At 42.0% G+C, this 17,443-nt stretch overlaps 2 protein-coding genes across 6 annotated transcripts in view; one reads left to right on the top strand and one right to left on the bottom strand.

Annotated features, from left to right (window-relative positions):
• B4GALT4 (beta-1,4-galactosyltransferase 4) overlaps positions 1-959 on the top strand; it is a 37,052-nt gene extending 36,093 nt beyond the window's left edge. For all 4 annotated transcript variants that reach the window (XM_050896789.1, XM_050896797.1, XM_050896781.1 and 1 more), the window contains exon 7: positions 78-959. In XM_050896789.1, coding sequence (XP_050752746.1) covers positions 78-219 — 142 coding nt within the window. In that variant the 3' untranslated portion in view covers positions 220-959. The remainder of the gene's footprint in view (positions 1-77) is intronic.
• Positions 960-1,972: 1,013 nt separating this feature from the next.
• B4GALT3 (beta-1,4-galactosyltransferase 3) lies at positions 1,973-15,853 on the bottom strand. Of its 2 annotated transcripts, XM_050915063.1 has the most exons (7): positions 15,728-15,853; positions 15,158-15,592; positions 8,279-8,514; positions 7,194-7,384; positions 6,500-6,622; positions 3,571-3,675; positions 1,973-2,577 (listed from the first exon to the last, which is right to left on the bottom strand). In XM_050915063.1, the coding sequence occupies exons 2-7, from the start codon at positions 15,393-15,395 to the stop codon at positions 2,436-2,438; spliced, it is 1,035 nt and encodes a 344-aa protein (XP_050771020.1). In that variant the 5' UTR covers positions 15,396-15,592; positions 15,728-15,853; the 3' UTR covers positions 1,973-2,435. The 2 variants fall into 2 exon arrangements, with proteins under 2 accessions (XP_050771020.1, XP_050771021.1); XM_050915064.1 differs by lacking the exon at positions 6,500-6,622 and having other exon boundaries at positions 15,158-15,853.
• Between the last annotated feature and the right edge of the window lie 1,590 nt (positions 15,854-17,443).

Genomic DNA, 17,443 nt, shown 5'->3' with positions numbered 1-17,443 from the left:
GTTTATGAGTAGTGGGAAAGAGCTCAAAACTCCTCTCCTATGCATGCCAATGAAGATTTTCTCCTTTTTGTCCTCAGAATGAAGCTTCTACGTCAGGTATCTAGAACGTGGAAGACAGATGGGCTGAACTCTTGTTCGTATAAACTGCTCTCAGTGGAACATAACCCTTTATATGTCAACATCACAGTGGATTTCAGCATGCAGCCCAAGATCTCATAAGGGCGAGCACCACACAAGTTATAGGAGATGGCAACAGATCTTGTTTGTGGCTGCTGTTATAGCAGATGACTCCTGGCACTCGGCTTGAAAGAGCGCTTCAGTAGCACAGAAGAAAGTTTTCCTTCACAGCATCTAATTGATTGGTTGAGAATTTCCTTTTGTGAGGACTGGAGATAGGGAGTGACCTGAGTGACAGGTCCTCGTGTTCTTCTATGCACTTTCCGCTGGGACATTTGCAGAAGTGTCCTTGTTTGGGCTGGTCCAGTGGAAGGACTTGAACTAAGTCTCCTGAAAAAAAAATCTGTTCTTGCAACTATTCCTAAACTTCTTCTTTGTTGTAGGGGGAAGGCTGCCTAGCACTACCAACACTGCTGTGACTTCAAAAGGAACAGGCCAGTCTTTTCTCATTAAAAGCATGAGAATTCTTCACCAACTACAAACTTGCTGAGAAAAGCTTATTTTTTCCAGCCTGAGGAAAAACTGCTTATGTGTGAGGAAGGGCAATAATGGTAATGGGTGAGATGTTAAAAATCTCTCAGTGAATACACTCCATTGAATTCAAAAGGCTTCTCTTGTTCTTCAATGGTAGTGGGTGAGGAGATGTTAAAAATCTCTCAATAAATACACTCCATTGAATTCAAAAGGCTTCTCTTGTCCTTCATGAGCTCAGCTCACCCTGCCATGGGACTGCTGAAGTGTCCTGTGGCAAAATGAAAGTCTCGGTTGTGCGGTAGGCTGCGTGTTATTCTAGAGAGATCTGGAAGGAAATGCAGTGGCCAACTATGTCAGATGGAGAGAAATGCCTGTCCATGTTTTTTAATGCTTTGGGCCACACTGTTAGCATGTTGTATACATACCCAGGCCATTATTATTTGTGATTCTTGTTTTAGAAGACTGGTGAAAGTCTGTGGATAACTAACTGTTCCACTATGCTACAGGATTTCTGCTAAAATCTTGATTAGGGCACTTTTCTTACTGCATTATACCTAACTGTCCTTACACCTGCTTGTTGGATATGCATCCCTTGCAGGTAGATATGAAGCCAGACTTGGGAGAGTTTCTTTTAGGACACAAAATATATTAATAATTACATGACAAAAAGCAACTTCTGCTTACTATAATACTGAAGAATGATCCTCTAGTTGGTCAACACATTATTCCAACTGTAGAGGAGACTGAAGCTTTAAATAAGTTCTTAGGTGTTAGTGGGCTAGATGCAGCTCTTCAGTGAACAGGGAATTTTAGTATCTACAAGTAACAAGCAAAAATACTGTGTTGCAAATACCGCTTGCAAAATCATTGGACCTGGTAGGCAGTGCTACTGACTGACTTATAGAGAAAGAAAGATTACAGAAAGGGCAAGGTCTTGGGCAGACTGTGTCAGTCTCACAGTCAGGTAAGTACAAATGCATTCCTGTCAGGGTCACAGCTCCACTGTTGACAAGTTTGACTTTTAGTTTTTCCTCTAGTATTTCATTTCTCAGAAGTATTTTATGTTGAAGAGAGATCAACCTTGAAAGATAATTAATGTTTGAGCAACAGCTGAAATACTAGATTAATTTCCCTGCTCTGTCACAGGCTCTGTGACAGCCTCCAGTCCCATTCAGCCTGAATTACTTAGAGCTACAATAAAAACATTTAAACACTGATAACAGGCCAGAAAAAAACCAAGGACTTAAGCTCTGGTTTTGTCTGGTTTCACAGCAACTTCTCCTTTATTACACTTTTATTAAATATTCTAGAAAATCTTAACCCAAACACATAACTCATTTTATTCAAATTCACAAAAGATATTTACAGAACTGTAACTGGCTTTACAGCACTTCAGCAGCCCATCTGACAGAATGGCTTGCATCCCAATGAACACTTAAGTATGAAGCAGGACAGAGCTATCCAGCTATGGAACAAAGGTTCCAGAAGACTTGGGTCAGCTTACTGTCAAGGAGACCTTGAGCCCCTGGGAGGTGGGTCTAGCTCAGTAGTGACATTTACAGTGCTTTGGCAATTTTTACAGTAAGTCGCAGCCTGTTTATTAGCTATCATATCCTATGCCTGAAGCCTTTTCTTCTAAATCTTAAACAGTTAGTAAAAGTAAATGCATGAAAGACAAAAGGATTAGTCTCAGGTGGTGCAGACTCCACAACAGCAGGTAGAGGCTGAATGCCCATATGCATGCTGCCATGCTGGGCCCAAACTCTGCTTTTGTTTTCATTCTCTTAAGAAAATGGGGGAACATAGCCAATGTCCACAGTGATGTTGGTATAAAGAGGATGCTTCGTCCTGGAAAGGAGCTTGAACTCTAATGAATTCATTCCATCATCTTTCCATGTTGTTCTGGTGTTGTGTCGGGAAGTAGGCCTGAAGAAGGAAGAATACCTGCAGTTAGATCAAAGAACAAAGGTGATGTTTGCAGCTGAAGCTGTGGAAGAAACAGTCTTCCAGAGGGGGCAAGGGCTTAGCAGATGGAAGCTGCTAGCAGAAAAGCCCCAAGAAAATTCAACTCACATCATACAGACTAGAGAGAGAAGGCATTTTATAAGACTTAAACAGATTGGAGTAAGTTCACACTGAGTATTCTAAACAAGGAGGACAATTTGGACTGGAACCTAATTAGACAGGGAGACCAGTGAGGTGGCAACTACAGTCTACAAAAACCCAAGAACCTGGCAGCAGCTTAGAGAGACCTGGGAGTGCAACACAGGCTTGCAGCAACAGTGTACATAGGCTGCTGTAGGTAGGTTTTAAGATAGGGTTGTTATGGAAACCTGAGTTTTGAGATGATAGAGGGAAGTCTGCACTGTTGGTATAAGAAGCCTCCACCACACTTGACCCAACACCCTCCTCCAGCTCTTTTATATAAAACTGAGTCTTTGCTAAGGTCTCATAGCACCTTCCTCATGTCTTCAAACTGGAATACTGCTTTCCACTATTTTAATGGCACACTGTAAATCCGCACAGATTGAAGAGCAAGTTTCTATTACAGGGAAGTTGTAACGAAGTGCCTCTTTAAACTGACTCTCCCTATTTACAAGACAGGCAGTATTTTTTTTTTTTTTAAAGTTTTATTCCCTGAGTAATTTGATGCTTAAGTCTGATATGTGTTAGCTTCCTAGCTAGCACGTGTCCTTAACAGTAGGAAACTAGGAGAAACCCTTCAAACACAGAGACAGGTGCAGAATCATTTAGTTGAAACTGACTGGGAGCCTTCTTTAAATAGCCACATTAGATGAGAAAAACAAGCAGTGGCATTAGGTATACTTTCTGCCTGTTCTGAGGAAGATGATGGTAACAGTCAACCTGCCCCAAGGCAAAGAGTAGCCTCCTAACTGCCACCCCCTCTAGAACAGTTACCTTCTCCAAGGCTCCTGTGTCTCTGTCTCTTCACTGTAGTCCATCATTTTGTAGCGTCCAAGGTGAGGTGATGTCCGGACTATTTTCATTCCTGCTAACTGAATCCTTTAAAACAACAAACAAAATGTTTGCTTAGGTATAAAGATGCCATGTCTAGGCTTAGTTATAGGGAAGTTCAAAGTCAGAGACTATTTTCAGTGTTAATGCAATCAAAGCAAAATGCAGAAGCTGAAGGGAGCGAGTTTAAAACCACCATGCCACATTATCTTCTCTAGCAGGTTCTAACCAGGCTCGGGCTAGAAAGCTCCTAGCTGCAGTGCGCTTCAACAGGGTACAAAGAGAATTATAGCAAGCAGGGAATGAACAACAGCATACAGAGCATTCAAGAGCAATTCCCATGAATCTGACAATTGAGCATTATTTTCACTTCCTTGTAAGAGCAGAGCTTTTACTGCCTAGAGGTCCATCACCTAAACTTAAAAAAAACCAACAAACTTGTAGTTTCTGAAAGGAAGCCAGTCCTGAGTTTCAGATCCAGATTAAGCCCCTCTCTGTTCTTTGAGAAGTGCCATTCATTCAGATGGCCTGATTAGAGGACTGGCTTCATAAAAGATCAGTGATAAATACAGGCACCAGACAAACAAATGTCAGCTGCTCAGCTGCAGGACAGTTAGATATGAAAAAAGTGAGTTGGAGGCTCAGAATTCCAGAACAGAGCTCTTAAAAACAGCATTTTGGGTGACTTTCAAGCAACCCATTGCTAATGGCATCTATGTTAGTTTACCAATAAAAAGTGCCTGTAATAGTGCTAGGGCTAGCAAACCTCCGTTATCACAGGGCAGCTCTTACACAGAGAAAATTCCTGTGAATGCAAGAATGAATGTTTGCTCAATTGAGGTTATCTAACTGGCATGTTTGCAACATTTGATTGCCTTCTGTTGAGATCTGGTACAGCAGCAAGCTGCACTGAAGCAGGAATGTCATAAAGCTGAAAGAGGCTACAGAACTGAAAATATTTGTTAGTCTAGAGCCATCAAATGATTACAACACTTCATTGACAGTATGACATAATATTATTTCAGATTGAGTTTTAGACAAGGTTTCTTGTTTTCTGAACATAAGCTTATTGCACATTCAATCAAAAAGACAAGAAAAAGCAGGAACACTAAACTAACTTTGCTGTTACAGTTTTTGCATTGCAAGATTAAACTAAAAGCGTAATATGGAACAGTTAATACATTCATTACTGTTTAGAAGAACACAACAGACTTTCCTGTAGTTGATAATCTTAACACCTAAGTGGTTCCAATTAGAGTAGTGTTTTCTTCTACTAAAAGTTAGATCCTGGTGTTTGCTAGGACTAATATTGCAGGGTACTGCAGCCTGCCAACTGTAAGTAGCAGCCAGCATGTTTTTTCACTAACTCTGCTTTAATAAGCAGTATCACAGCAAAAAAAAAAAAAAAAAAAAAAATCTTTACACAGGACTTTTTTTTTTTTTAAACATTTCAATGTCCAATTTCAAATACTAATTAATTTTGTTGCTACATGGTAAGAAGTGCTTGAGCACCTCCTAAAATCCAAATCCCAGTAGGTGCATCAAGCTGGCCATTCAAAAACAGCTAGCTCATTCCTAACTTCTGCAGGTTAAGACTTCACTATGTGAATAAATCACTAACAGGCACTGTCCATGGCCTTCATGTACCTATGGGCCAGAACATTGCTAATCATTAGTATAAGTTTTCAGAGAAACAACACATGATTTACTTCCCTTCACGAAAGGGCTATTTTGGGACCTACATAACCTACTTGCCTTAAGAGATTTCTGTAAGGAAGTGCACTCCTGTGCATAACTGGCATGACTCTTTACCACTGGTACTGAAAACCACATTAGGTGCCTAAGCTGTACTAAGAACAGCTGAATAGACCCAGCATTATAGTGTTTGATGTAAAGATCTATTTTCCTGGCATTCCATTCCTTTAGTAAATGCTGAATTTCTAAACAATCATACACCCTTTTAGTTAGCTTTCTCTGAAAGGAAAAGGAGTTCTATGTTAGAAAATCTGATTTTCAATCCCCAGAATAATACTGCTTTGTAAAAACTCCTGCAGTCCTCGAACAGAACATTCCAATGCAACTGTGTAACTTGTCACGCTGTGCAAAACCAAAAAACATACAAGGCCTTTATTGTCAGTTTAGTTTTATAAACTGCCCATGAGCTTGCCTCAGTGCAGGATGATGAAGGTGCACAGTGCAACTACAAAGCTGAATAAAGAAGCTACAGCCATGATTTTGTACTTGAAGAATTTGCATTAGGCAGAGTACCTGGGACTAAACTCATTGTATTCACTTCTACAGCATGCTGCTGCCATGGCAACTAAAGTACAAGAAAAAACATCAGATCTTGCTGTCACTGACTCACAGTAGTACACAGGCTTCTCCATCACCCAGCACTGAAGACAGAAGTTAGACTTCCTTGTGTACCTAACTAGTGATTAGGTAGTACTTGGAGCAACCTCGATGCACTTAACTTACTTAAATTCCCAACTGTCTGAGAATTAGTAAGTACCTTCTTGGTTTTCTTATTCGTCAGGCTTGCAGATTCCTTCCTTCCCTTGGGGCTGTTAATGTCAATGGAGTCACTTGTCGACTACTGGTGGTTATAACCCCTTGGACGCACTCCAGAGTGACTGAAGGCACAAGGATGTGAAGTAACATTCTGCCCTCCAGAGTCTGAGGAAAGCTTTGGCCTCCCAGCACACAATGATTGGCACCTTCTGACATTAACCATTCCCACTACCAACAGCATTTTGGATTATAATGATACTGCAAGCACGTTAAGGAACATCTTAGTTCCTTTCTTAGGGTAATGCCACATGTTTCACTAGCCAGCTTGGTTCTATTTTAAGCCTGTCCTGTGCATTAGTACCTTGTAGCAATGTCGTCATTTTCACCACCACTGCCCCAGTATGTGTTTGGAAACCCATTCATCTTCATGTAATGTTCTGGAGTCAGAGCACATACACCCCCAAAAAAGGACTTATATGGCAGACTAAAAGAAAAAAAAAAAGCATCAATATTGAAGGCTAATACCAGTCCTCCACAAACTAACAACATGATCCAAGTCACAGATATATTAATCACATACCTTACAGACACTGTCATTACAATGCCAAAACTCAAAATAGCAAAACCAGTGTAATTCCTATCATGTTCCACCCCCCCTGTCGTTCCCCCCACCTTCCCCCCCAGTAGACCAAAGTACAGCTGGTTTTGAAATTCACATCTTGGGTCAGTTCAAAATACCTGCATCCTATCACACATCTTCCACATGATCCAATAATTCCCACCCTATACTTTTATTCTGGAAGGAAAGGCAAACAGAAATCTGCCAGTCATTTGCCAAGCTGAGCTAACAGTGGAACAGGGAACCTGCAGGCAAGGAACTGTTGAAGACTGCATGCTTAGGTCAAGACTACCCTTTTCTAGGGAAGTCACTAGTGCAAAACTAACAAATGTAAAACCTCTTAAAGGTTGTATCTTTCACTATCCCCATTCATGCCTTCTATGCAGAAAGTGAACCAATTAGAATACATATATCCAAAGCAAATGGAGGCACTTACGCGTACTGAAACTTATCCATGGCACTAGCCATATGCTTGGGGTAGTATTCATCGCAAACGTAGAGATTATAATCGTTCTCAGGTACTAGGTCAACATCGTGCAGAAGAAGGCAGTCCCAATCTTCATCCTTCAGGGCTTCCCGGACACCAACGTTAAGCAGCTTTGCTCGGTTAAATGTACCATTCCCCACCTGGAAAAGAAAACCTACATTTCTTCACCAAAACAACAAAGATGACAACTCAAATTAAAATTTATGTTAGTAAAAAAGCCTTATTCAATTGAATGACACTGGAATGAATCAATACTGGCTGCAAATTTCATGCCCCAGACACTGAAAATTTCACCCATTCTCTTCACAACATTCTCAACAATTGTAAGCTTTGCTGTGTCAGGGGCTATATGCCATGGGCACCTGAAGAAGGCTGACTTTTAAGAGACCAGTAAGTCAATCCTCAGCTGTACATATGCGCATCAACACTTTTGCCCTGACTACTGCTCATTAAAGCTTAGAAATGAGAAAAAAAAAGATCTTGGTCAAACAAAAAAGCTGCTTCTTCCAATCAACTACCAGTTTTAATTAATGAATCCAAAACTTACTCTCTGACCACTGATCTTTTGCAACATCAGTCTGTGTCAGTTAAAAATGGCTGTTTGACCTGCATAGGCTGCCCCACAGCAAGGTCAAGCCAGATGTTTTTATTTGATACAGACTGAAAATATCCAACTTCACTTTAGCATTTAGTCTTAACAATTTTGCTCAGTAGCCACACTGACAAGCGACATACAAACCACATTCAACTCTTGAACAGCTGAAAATACAAATTACCACTTAATGACAACTTTATCCCTCTAGAAGGAAAAAAAAAAAAGCAGAACAAATCAATAGCAGAATGATGATCTTGACAAGCGGTATGATATTTCAATCATTAGCAGTCATGGAGATGGGACAGCATATAACTGACCTGCTCTAAACCCATGCATGAAACAGTACCTCCACATTAGAAGATTCACATTTCTTGTTCAGAACCTAACCCTTAACTGGGCAGCTCAGCTACACCACCGGGCACATCTGGTTTAGGTTTACCTGCTGAATCAAGTAGATACTGTAACTGAGCTGCTGGCGCTGCAAGAAAGGATGAATATAGTAGAGAAGATGGTGAAGGTACTTCTCCTGGTTCCTGTATGCTACAAGGATGGCTGATTTGTAGCGGGCCAAGCAGTGAGGTGGCCTGTAGCGGCCACCAGACTGAACAAAAGGATTTTTTTTGATGATCATTCTTTCACTAGGGAGCACCCTGAAGGTGATGGTTAACGGACCAACTGTAATGAGAGACAGAAAAAATTAAAAAAAGATCAGCGATGTTTCTCAACCTTCACTCAAATCTATCAGATTAGCTACATATGTTTACTACTTAAGACACCAGCCCTACCACAGAAGAGTTAACGATGCCACACAGATGTGCCCACATGACGAATTCCGCCACTGCCTGCTGGTCACCTCCCCACCGCTCCACACCGAGGGTGCCGGGCTCAGCACCAGGATGGCAGGCCACCTGCCAGACGCATCCCGAGTCCCGGCACAGCCAGCAAGTCTCACCAGGTTCCTCCAAAGCTTGCTTTTTCCTGGTATTGGCTTGCTACTACACAAGCAAACCTTCTGTCTTGTATTGCTTAGATGGGATCCTTGAATAAATGTATTCACCGTAAGAATAGTGTTGAAAAGGAATCAAGATGAACAGACATATCTGCTTTTGCTACCCATATGGAAAAAGTCTCTAAGCCTCTTTCAGAGGCAATTCAAGGACAAAGATGTCCAAAAGGATATTCAGCAGGTTGGGGGAGAAATAGTTTAAAGCCTGGATGAATACAAACACTTCAGGAAATGTTAGCTTTATCTTAAAAAAAGTTTCAAGTTCAATTTGACGTTATAGTCACATGCCAGAAGGGCTGTATTTGCTATATTATTTAATTATATACACTGTGATAACCAGGCAGTACTTCAAAATTTTGGGAGAAGCAGATGACAGAACTGAGAAGGAAGAAGAGAGACGTTACATTTTCAGGAACAGGTGCAGGGTAGCAAAAGAAACTACATATGATAGTTCCTCTACTCGGCACCTCAATTTTAAATATAAAACATACTGGATATGTTCAACAGTTTTTACCTAATAAAAAAAGTAAATCTGCATTTTTATATGAATTCTTCCATTCTTCAGATGGAAAAAGCTTGACAAGTTACAAGTAAGAAAGAATCAATAGTGTCAATCACCATTTTAACACAAGTCTCATATTGTTACAGTATCAATAAACAAATTCTACAATTATTTAAATGCCTGTCCTTCTGGGTAGTGAGAAAAGGTTCCAGAACTAGCAGAAGAGTTATATTTATACACAAATCAGTGTGGTTTCCAACGACTGTCAACTTCTAAGAAAATAAAGCACAAATGCAGAACAAGATTAAAATCTATTACTTAAATGAACTAGGAAGAAACCTTCACCTAAATCACAATTAAAAGCTGACAATTTCAAATGACAGTTTTAATTAGGACCAACAATTCTCTGCAGGCCATGCTACCCAAAAACAAAATATTTTTTTGCACCAGAAGCCTGTGAGGCAAGTTGTTGGGGGTTGTTGTTTTTGGTTTTTAAATAGCTATAAATAAGATTTTCTTTTCCTTCCAAGCTCATAGTTAATGCTATGGCTGTCTTAAAGCAAGTTTTCAGTATCTTGTAAGTAAGACTCCCTCTTAAACCACTGAAATAAATTATTCTCTCAAAAAACTTCTGATAATGAAGCCTGAGAGAGAAAAAGCAAATATTCAGGCCTGGTGTTTAGTAGCTTTCATCTGAGCACAGGTGTGTCTTAAGTCTAATTAAGTATTTAAGCAGGTGAGTCCAGAAGATACTTCTTCCAGCCCATCCTACATTCAAGTGTCTGCTACAATTCTAACGAAAAAAATTGAGCCTGTGTTCACCCACATCCTGTTTAACTGACACAGAAGGAAGCAACATCCCTCCACTGGTTTTTGGGGTTTGTGTTTGGGTTTTTTTGAGCACTAACAAGGCTTAGGGACTAAATTTGGCCTAAGATTCAAGCTGTCCATTCAGAACTGGGAAACATTTGCTAGTATATGGAAGTTGGTATACCTCACATTTCTGATGGGCAAACCTATACTCAGTAAGTGTCTTCTTTTCTTCCTCAAAGAACACACACAATGGCATTTCCTGAAGGTTAGTCTGAACAGCCACTGATCACATTCCTCACACTGTCAAAAAGGTCTAGCCACTGTGAATCCCACTTCATGGTTTGTTTGTTTTTAAAAGGAAAACCTGAATTTTGCTTGTCAGCAAGATCTTGCGATAGCTGACTCCAAGTATCAAGTTTCAGTCCTTCCCTAAGTATCTAAAATGCAGGGGGAATTTGATTTTGACTGCGTTACCCTCAGTAGGAAACTGGAGTACATTGCCATACCTTTGTACCTGAAACAGAAGAGTAGTTCTTCAGAGAATCATGCTGTGGGCCCATGAATCTAGGTCACATACACAGTTAAGATTTTATGTTATTACCTACTTCTATGCAGTTTCCTTTTCTGCCTTTAAGACCACCATGTTTCAGTCCAACATTGTTTTTAACCTGTAGTTTATGTTGCTTTTTAGATTTATGAACTCCCTTATTATCAGATCTTTTAGCTAAAGCACCATTAACCACTGATTTGATGACAACTAGAGCTTGCTAAAGGAACGTTATATTCAGATTGGATTCAACTACAGATCATTGCTCCAAGGAAAATCTAAGAAAGGGAACTAATCCCTTTTGTTCTCCCACAAAGGCAGGGTTTTGTTTTCTATAATACAATCAGGGCTCTTTGTATTGCAGAGTAAGATTCTGTAGCAATAATCCTTAAATTCAAAAAAAATCAAATCTAAATTTGGACATAAGGGTATGAGTAAGAAAATGTGCAATAGTTTCACTCCGGTTGTCTCCTTCCATACCCAAGCATATGATTCATGAGGGTAATACCTGCATTTTTCAGGTTTTTCAAGATGTCATGTTCTCCCAAGCTGCCTGGCTCCATACCTCAAACCACTCAACTCAGAAACTCAATCTAGTATATGCCGAGGAAACACCAAAAAAATAAGTTAGTCTGTGACTTATATCCCCAAAACCTCTGGCTGCCCTACACTCCTTGGCTACAAGCTAAATTCTGGCTCTCAGGTCTCCTTCCTGCCCAACTAACAAAAGGCTAATGCACTGTAATCCAATTAAATCCCAGGCGTGAACAGAGCAGTTGCAGGCTGCACCAAATAGGGAAAAATAAAACTGCTAAAGCACAACTCTGGGAAAGGAGGAAAAACCCATCTTAGACATGCTAGAAAGCACAGGATCCCAATTCAGACAAGGTACAGAATCAACACCCTGAAGTGTCCAAGCAATTTCTCCGTAGCCTGGTTCCTAAACTCTTTCTGTGCCTGTACCATCACAAGGAGGGTGTTTAATTAATATGAAACTTTAGTATGCAGTTAAAAATCACAATTCCCTGTCTCTATTGTTAGCTGGTGCCAGTGATAGCATACTCTCTGCTTGCTTTACTTTCTAGGCAACACATGTGACTATCGGGGGGATCTATTGATTTTGACCAGATCTATCCCATCTTAAGAAAGAAACTACATGACTTCTAAACTCCTTGCTACACATTTAGAGTTAGCAGCTATAATTACTGACTTCAACCAAAATAAGCAGAACTTACACAAGCTAAACAAACAGGAACAGTAGCATGGATGAATACCTCACCGAAAAAGTGCAGCACCACACACTGCATTAATAGAGTCATATTTGTATAATTCTACCACTGTCTGAATGAAAGAAAAAAAAAAGCAGACCAACAGCCTTAATTTAAGCACCAGTTTCTAAGGACAGAATACAAGGCTGCCTCAACTGCAGCTGAAAATAAATCTCAGCATTACCACCTTTTTACTTCTCTTTAAATCCAAGCGAAGAAACTCTAGTAGGAGAGCATCCATTAGAAAACATAGCAGGAGCTACTCGTTACCACAACAGATGGTCACACTCATGAAAAGGTTGAGACAGATGGGAGTGAAAGGGAGTAACTACTATAAGAAGGGCTTGGAAAAAAATTCTTCCATAGCATGAACAAATTATAAACAGCAGAGTTACAGACAGAACTTTCAACTATTGAAGTCCTCAAGGGCCAAACAAACTCATTCAGCACATACCATGCATGAAGTAAGGTACCTCTTTAGAAAAAAATAAAAATCTGAGTCTTCTAGCATCAAGCTTCTTCCTGGTAAGAGGAAAAGATTAACCAAAACAACACATCTTGCATGCAATGTGAGAAAGTCAGATTTTGAATTTAAATGCTACTTCATTAAGTTTGAATAAGCACAACTCCAGCATATAAACACTTTGCTTTTTCCAAAAACAAAGGAGGAGGAAACAGACAACTGGTTATTTGTATAGAAACTTTAACCTTTGAGGGAAATTAAGTAATTTATTCACAATATTAATGAAGACACTGGATATCTAGTACAATACTTTTCAAGTTGTTGGTCACAAAAGGTTCAATGGATACCACTAAGCATTAAAAAAGTAACATTAGTCAGCAAGAGTCTAGTTCCTCCAAGGCAGAGAAGTTTAGCAATCATACTTTAATTCTTACTCCACAGCCCTGGAAGAACCAACATGCTGTAGATTCAGGAGGCCAGAAAAAGACAGATGAGCTGCAAGCTGATCTTACATTCAAACAATTATCGAAATCATCTACTATATGCATAAGTGGAAAAAGTGCTGCACTTCATAAAAGCCCTGATGCAGAAACCATTTAAGCCATTTGGCATTCTTCCAGTTACTTTTAACACGCTTTGGAGTGGACACAGTGACTTATTACCAGCTCTGAATTGGAGACTCGAGTCCTCAAGAATTGATTTGAAATCTTATTTAATGGAGCTTATGAAATTAATATTAAAAGGTATCGTTCTCTGATATAACACTTCCAAGAGAGATCAGTCCCATGAGAGAAGATGGTAACAACCAGTCAAGACCAATAAAGTCAAATCAACCAATAAAGTATTTATATACCTATTCACATGTGCCCATCACATACAAAACAAAGGGTAACTACCTTGCAGAGTAGCACGCATTTCTGGGGTAAAAAAAAAAACAAAACAAACACCACCACCCAGAAGAGGCTGGCATATAGTAATACCGGAAGGAATAATTTACTTCTTATATTTAAAGGGAAATATCACCAAGTAAAATTTAAGTTGTAGCAGACTGCTTATTTTTTTTAAGCTGAATCTGTATCAATGCTCCAAATGATTTGTGTTTCACAGCAACAGTGCTTCATATGCTCAACTCTAATTGTGGAAGTTTTGCTGCATAAAAAATTACTTTGCCTCATATTTTTTTTCCTCCCAGTCAACTCACTGTTTGTTTCTGTCTATAACTAACATTATGTTTTCATTTTAGCTCTGAAGTACCACATGCAGGCCAATCCCCTCTGTTCTCAGCATTCTCAGGGATGGGCAGAACAAGAGGTCTTAAAAAGATTTCACAGCTCTAAGAGCATCGATTAGCGTAATTTTACTCTGTGTCTGCCTCCTCCATATACGTCAATACTCTTGCTTATCTGATGGTTTGCAGGCATTCTGCACAGAATTGCACCTAGTTTTGTTTTTCTTTTTTTTTTTTTTTTTTTTTTTTGAGACCAAAGCTTTCTCATTTGACTCTTTTCGGGACAGTGGATTCTCGTCAGTAGTGGAGACAAGCATGGTGCAGGCACATTTCTGCTGTGCTTTTCCAAATAAAAGAATGAAGTCTGAAATGCAGAATTGTAGCTTCCCAAAAGAACAGATGGGCTGTAGCTAGTGATGAACAGAAACTGCCCTAAGACCATTACAACTGACACCTGTGCAAAAAGGCCCTGTACTATTAGTATGTCAGTATTTACTTAGTAGAGCTGTTTCCAAGGGAAATGCTGAAGCATATACCCAAAAGTTATCATACAATTTCATCATACATACTGCATGTATTTCATTTAACTTCAGCAACAGAGGAAGGAAGAAAACTTCCCAAAAGAACAAGCATCATTATGAAGATTGCAGGCTAAAAAGGGTCATCCAAAGCGTCCCAGCAGAGTTCTCTAACCGAAGTAAGCAACTTGACGCAAGAGTAGCCACAGCACTGGCTTTCCACAATACTTCCACCTGTGAAACAAGGTCAGCCATTGCTCTTACTGCGCTCCACGTGCGGTGATCAGCTTTCCTAGAACAGCAGGGCAACTACTAAGTAGTGCTTCAAGACCAGTTATATGCAAGACTTAGATATGCAGAAACCTGTGCAGTACGGAAAACCAGACAAGGGTAACTTACTACACAGTACTCTAAGAAGCAGGCAGCCCCAAACCAGCTGTAAGTGCAGGCTTACAGAACTCGTCCATTCTTGGCTGGCCGAGTCGAACTGATTCACTATCACCAGAGACGCACCACTTTACTACCAACAAACTTGCTTTATGGGTTTGACTTTGTATTTACTTAAAGTTTCTCAACTGTTTTAGTAGTGCAGTAGCTGGATGAATGCTGCCTCTAGGATCAGCTCTAATTTTGTCCTAGTATAGATACAAATTAACCTGTGGCCAGACTTTTAAGTCTAAAGGAGAAGTTTCTAAGTTTAAAGGACACATAACAATCATAGGCCGAAAAGATCACCATGAAGAGGAAGATGCCAAGCTATATTCTCATACAAACGATATTTAAAGCCAACTTAATTAATTTATCTTGAACTACAGACTGGATATAAGGCTGAGACAAGTTTTGTCAGTGTATTACGTCAGTATACCACTTTTAAAGTGGAAACGTTTGAAAAATACACAACTTACATTTACAAAGTGTTCAGCGTTATCACATACCAGAGCAGTTATTTCAAACACTATCAGTTCATACCTACCAAATATTGGTGACTGCGCTGAGCAGTACGGCATAGCTTCTTCATTAGGAGCTTGGGTAAACAAGCTGAGGTTTGTATACACATCATGAGTTTTTGAGTAATCCAGAATCTGATGCGAGTCTAAAAACCCACGAAACACATTTGAAGGTCCACCTTGGTAGAGTATCAGGATAAATATTGCTTGGAAGACAAACAGAAAGAGCAGAAAACAAGGATTTTCGACACGAGAGAGGGACATAGTTTTTAGCCCATGCTCTGGAATCAGACCGGTGAGGAGTTTCACTGCCTTCCACGAGCTGCCCTTCTACGTTCAGGGCTACATCGCTGTGCACAGACGACCTCCTCCTCTTCACGCTTCCCGTGGCGGCAGCGTGCCCTTCTCGCACGGCTTCCTCAGGACGCTGTGAGCCAAACCGCCCCTTCCCGCTACAAGCTCTGCAAGGCGGACCGAAGGAGAGAAAAAGCTGCGCAAGGCCACCCACAGCAGAAGAGCCACGGGGGCAGCGGCACCCGAGCCCGGCCGGCAGCAGCACAGGCGCAGCGGCCTCCCTCCCACACCCTGACGCCTACCCCCGCGGGACAGGCTCTCTGAGGCAGAGGCAACCGCGGGCAGCACACCCGGGGGCCCCGGGAAGAAGACCGACCGGGACGGAGCAGCACACAGCCGCCGCGGCCCAGCAGGACGGCCCACGTGCGGCGGGAGGGGGGGGATGGGGGAGAGCAGAGGCGGGGAGCAGGCTCGCCTGTAAACCTCCCGCCTCCCGGAGGCCTCCGGCAGCCCGGCCCTCCCCCGTTCCGCCCCAGCCGGCGTGAGGAAGGAGCGCCCTCACCCCGCCGCGGAGCGAGCGGGCGGGCGGCGGCGGCACAACCGTCACGCAGCCGCCCCCGCGGCCACGCCCGGCGAGACTACAGCTCCCAGCATGCAAAGCGGGGCAGGGCGGAGGCCTGGCCGGGCTGCGCCGCCGCGCGGCATGCTGGGAGGCGTAGTCCCCGGCTCCCTCAGCGCCCGCCGCTGTCAGGGCCCTCTGCCGGGGTGGCCGCCGGGTTGGGGCGGAGGGGAGAGGAGTAGGGGCGGCTGCCGGGCTGCACCGCGGCTCTTCTCCGCTGTCAGCCCACGGGCCGCTGTCCCGACTCTGAATTGGTTCTGGAGCTAAGCAGAGAGAGAGAAACTGAAATGGATACACTACTCTCTACCCACACCTGAAGGGACTGCAGCAGCATAGCCGCCACAGCGAGGGACCTCCTGTCACAGCCTCACTGCCCCTAAAAATTTTGGCTTTTACACCTATCTCTTTAGTGGCTAATTTCTTGATGAGATGGGGCTTACGAGATTGTGCTGTCGGTCCACCTGCCTGCTTTCATAACGGATTCTCAATGTGTTGCCCATTTTCACGTAAATTTGGCAGAGGAAAAGAAGTCTTACAGATACTGAATTCCTACAAAGCTTCAAAGAAAAGTCAGCAGCTGGGTTTGCACTGAGGAGAGTAGTAAAAAGGAAATTTGTGCCTGCGAGAGGAGGCTCAGCCTCCCGTCCCGCTCCAAGGCGTAGCCACCGGCTGGGTCGTCAGCTCCCGTGTGTTGGCCCATCAGCCAGCAACGCCTGGCCCCAAACCAGGTGAAGCATGTGCTGCTGTTTGCCCTCCAAATGGGGTGGCATGGGAAAAAGATGGGGGGAGAGGGTGATAGCATTTATATGGGGAGCTGGGAGTACTCTTGCTTCAGAGCTGGACTAAGATGTAGGGGACACATCTATAGGAAACTTGACCTCAGTCATTCTGCTGTGCGGAACAATCCATTATTCAATTTAAGTGGATTGCTTAAGGCTTGGATGCAAATTGTCGTCATTTCACATTTAATTTTAACTTAATTGGTTTTTAAAATAAAAAATGTATTTAACATTTCTTTTGCCTGGGCAAAGTCTTGCTTTATTGAAACCCACCCAATGCTACTGCTGCGAAGATTGCTTTTCTTGCACACTGCTGTGAGGCTCTACCGTTTACGTTCTCCCTGTGCCATTTCCTCCACGACCATGACAAACCCACCCGCTTGTCTTCCCCTCCATAAAACAAAGCAACGCTCACTGTTCTGCTCAAAGCTCCAGCGAGTACAATGCCATGGACAGGAAAGAATTAATTTCTGCATCAACCGTGAAACAAACAAAGGAACCAAGATTTTTGTGGTATGACCTGGGGTTGCAGACAGCAATTGTTTCAGGGCCTGCTACTGCTTTATGCTTTATGCTTTATGCTTTGCTTGCAATCCTCCCTTGAGTCACAGTAGGAAATC

Source organism: Gymnogyps californianus, chromosome 1, assembly GCF_018139145.2.
Source record: "Gymnogyps californianus isolate 813 chromosome 1, ASM1813914v2, whole genome shotgun sequence".
NCBI lineage: Eukaryota > Metazoa > Chordata > Aves > Accipitriformes > Cathartidae > Gymnogyps > Gymnogyps californianus.
Note: the sequence above shows the minus strand (reverse complement) of the source record. Positions and strands in the feature narration are given on the sequence as shown.

Bases quoted from the DNA above. Each gene is read 5' to 3' on its own strand.
- B4GALT3 (XM_050915063.1), bottom strand. From the start codon at position 15,395: ATGTCCCTCTCTCGTGTCGAAAATCCTTGTTTTCTGCTCTTTCTGTTT. The intron at 6,623-7,193 runs GTAAGTGCCTCC...TTTTTCTTTTAG, and splicing joins ATGGATAAGTTTCAGTACGC to TCTGCCATATAAGTCCTTTT. The intron at 2,578-3,570 runs GTAACTGTTCTA...TTCCTTCTTCAG, and splicing joins ACACAGGAGCCTTGGAGAAG to GCCTACTTCCCGACACAACA.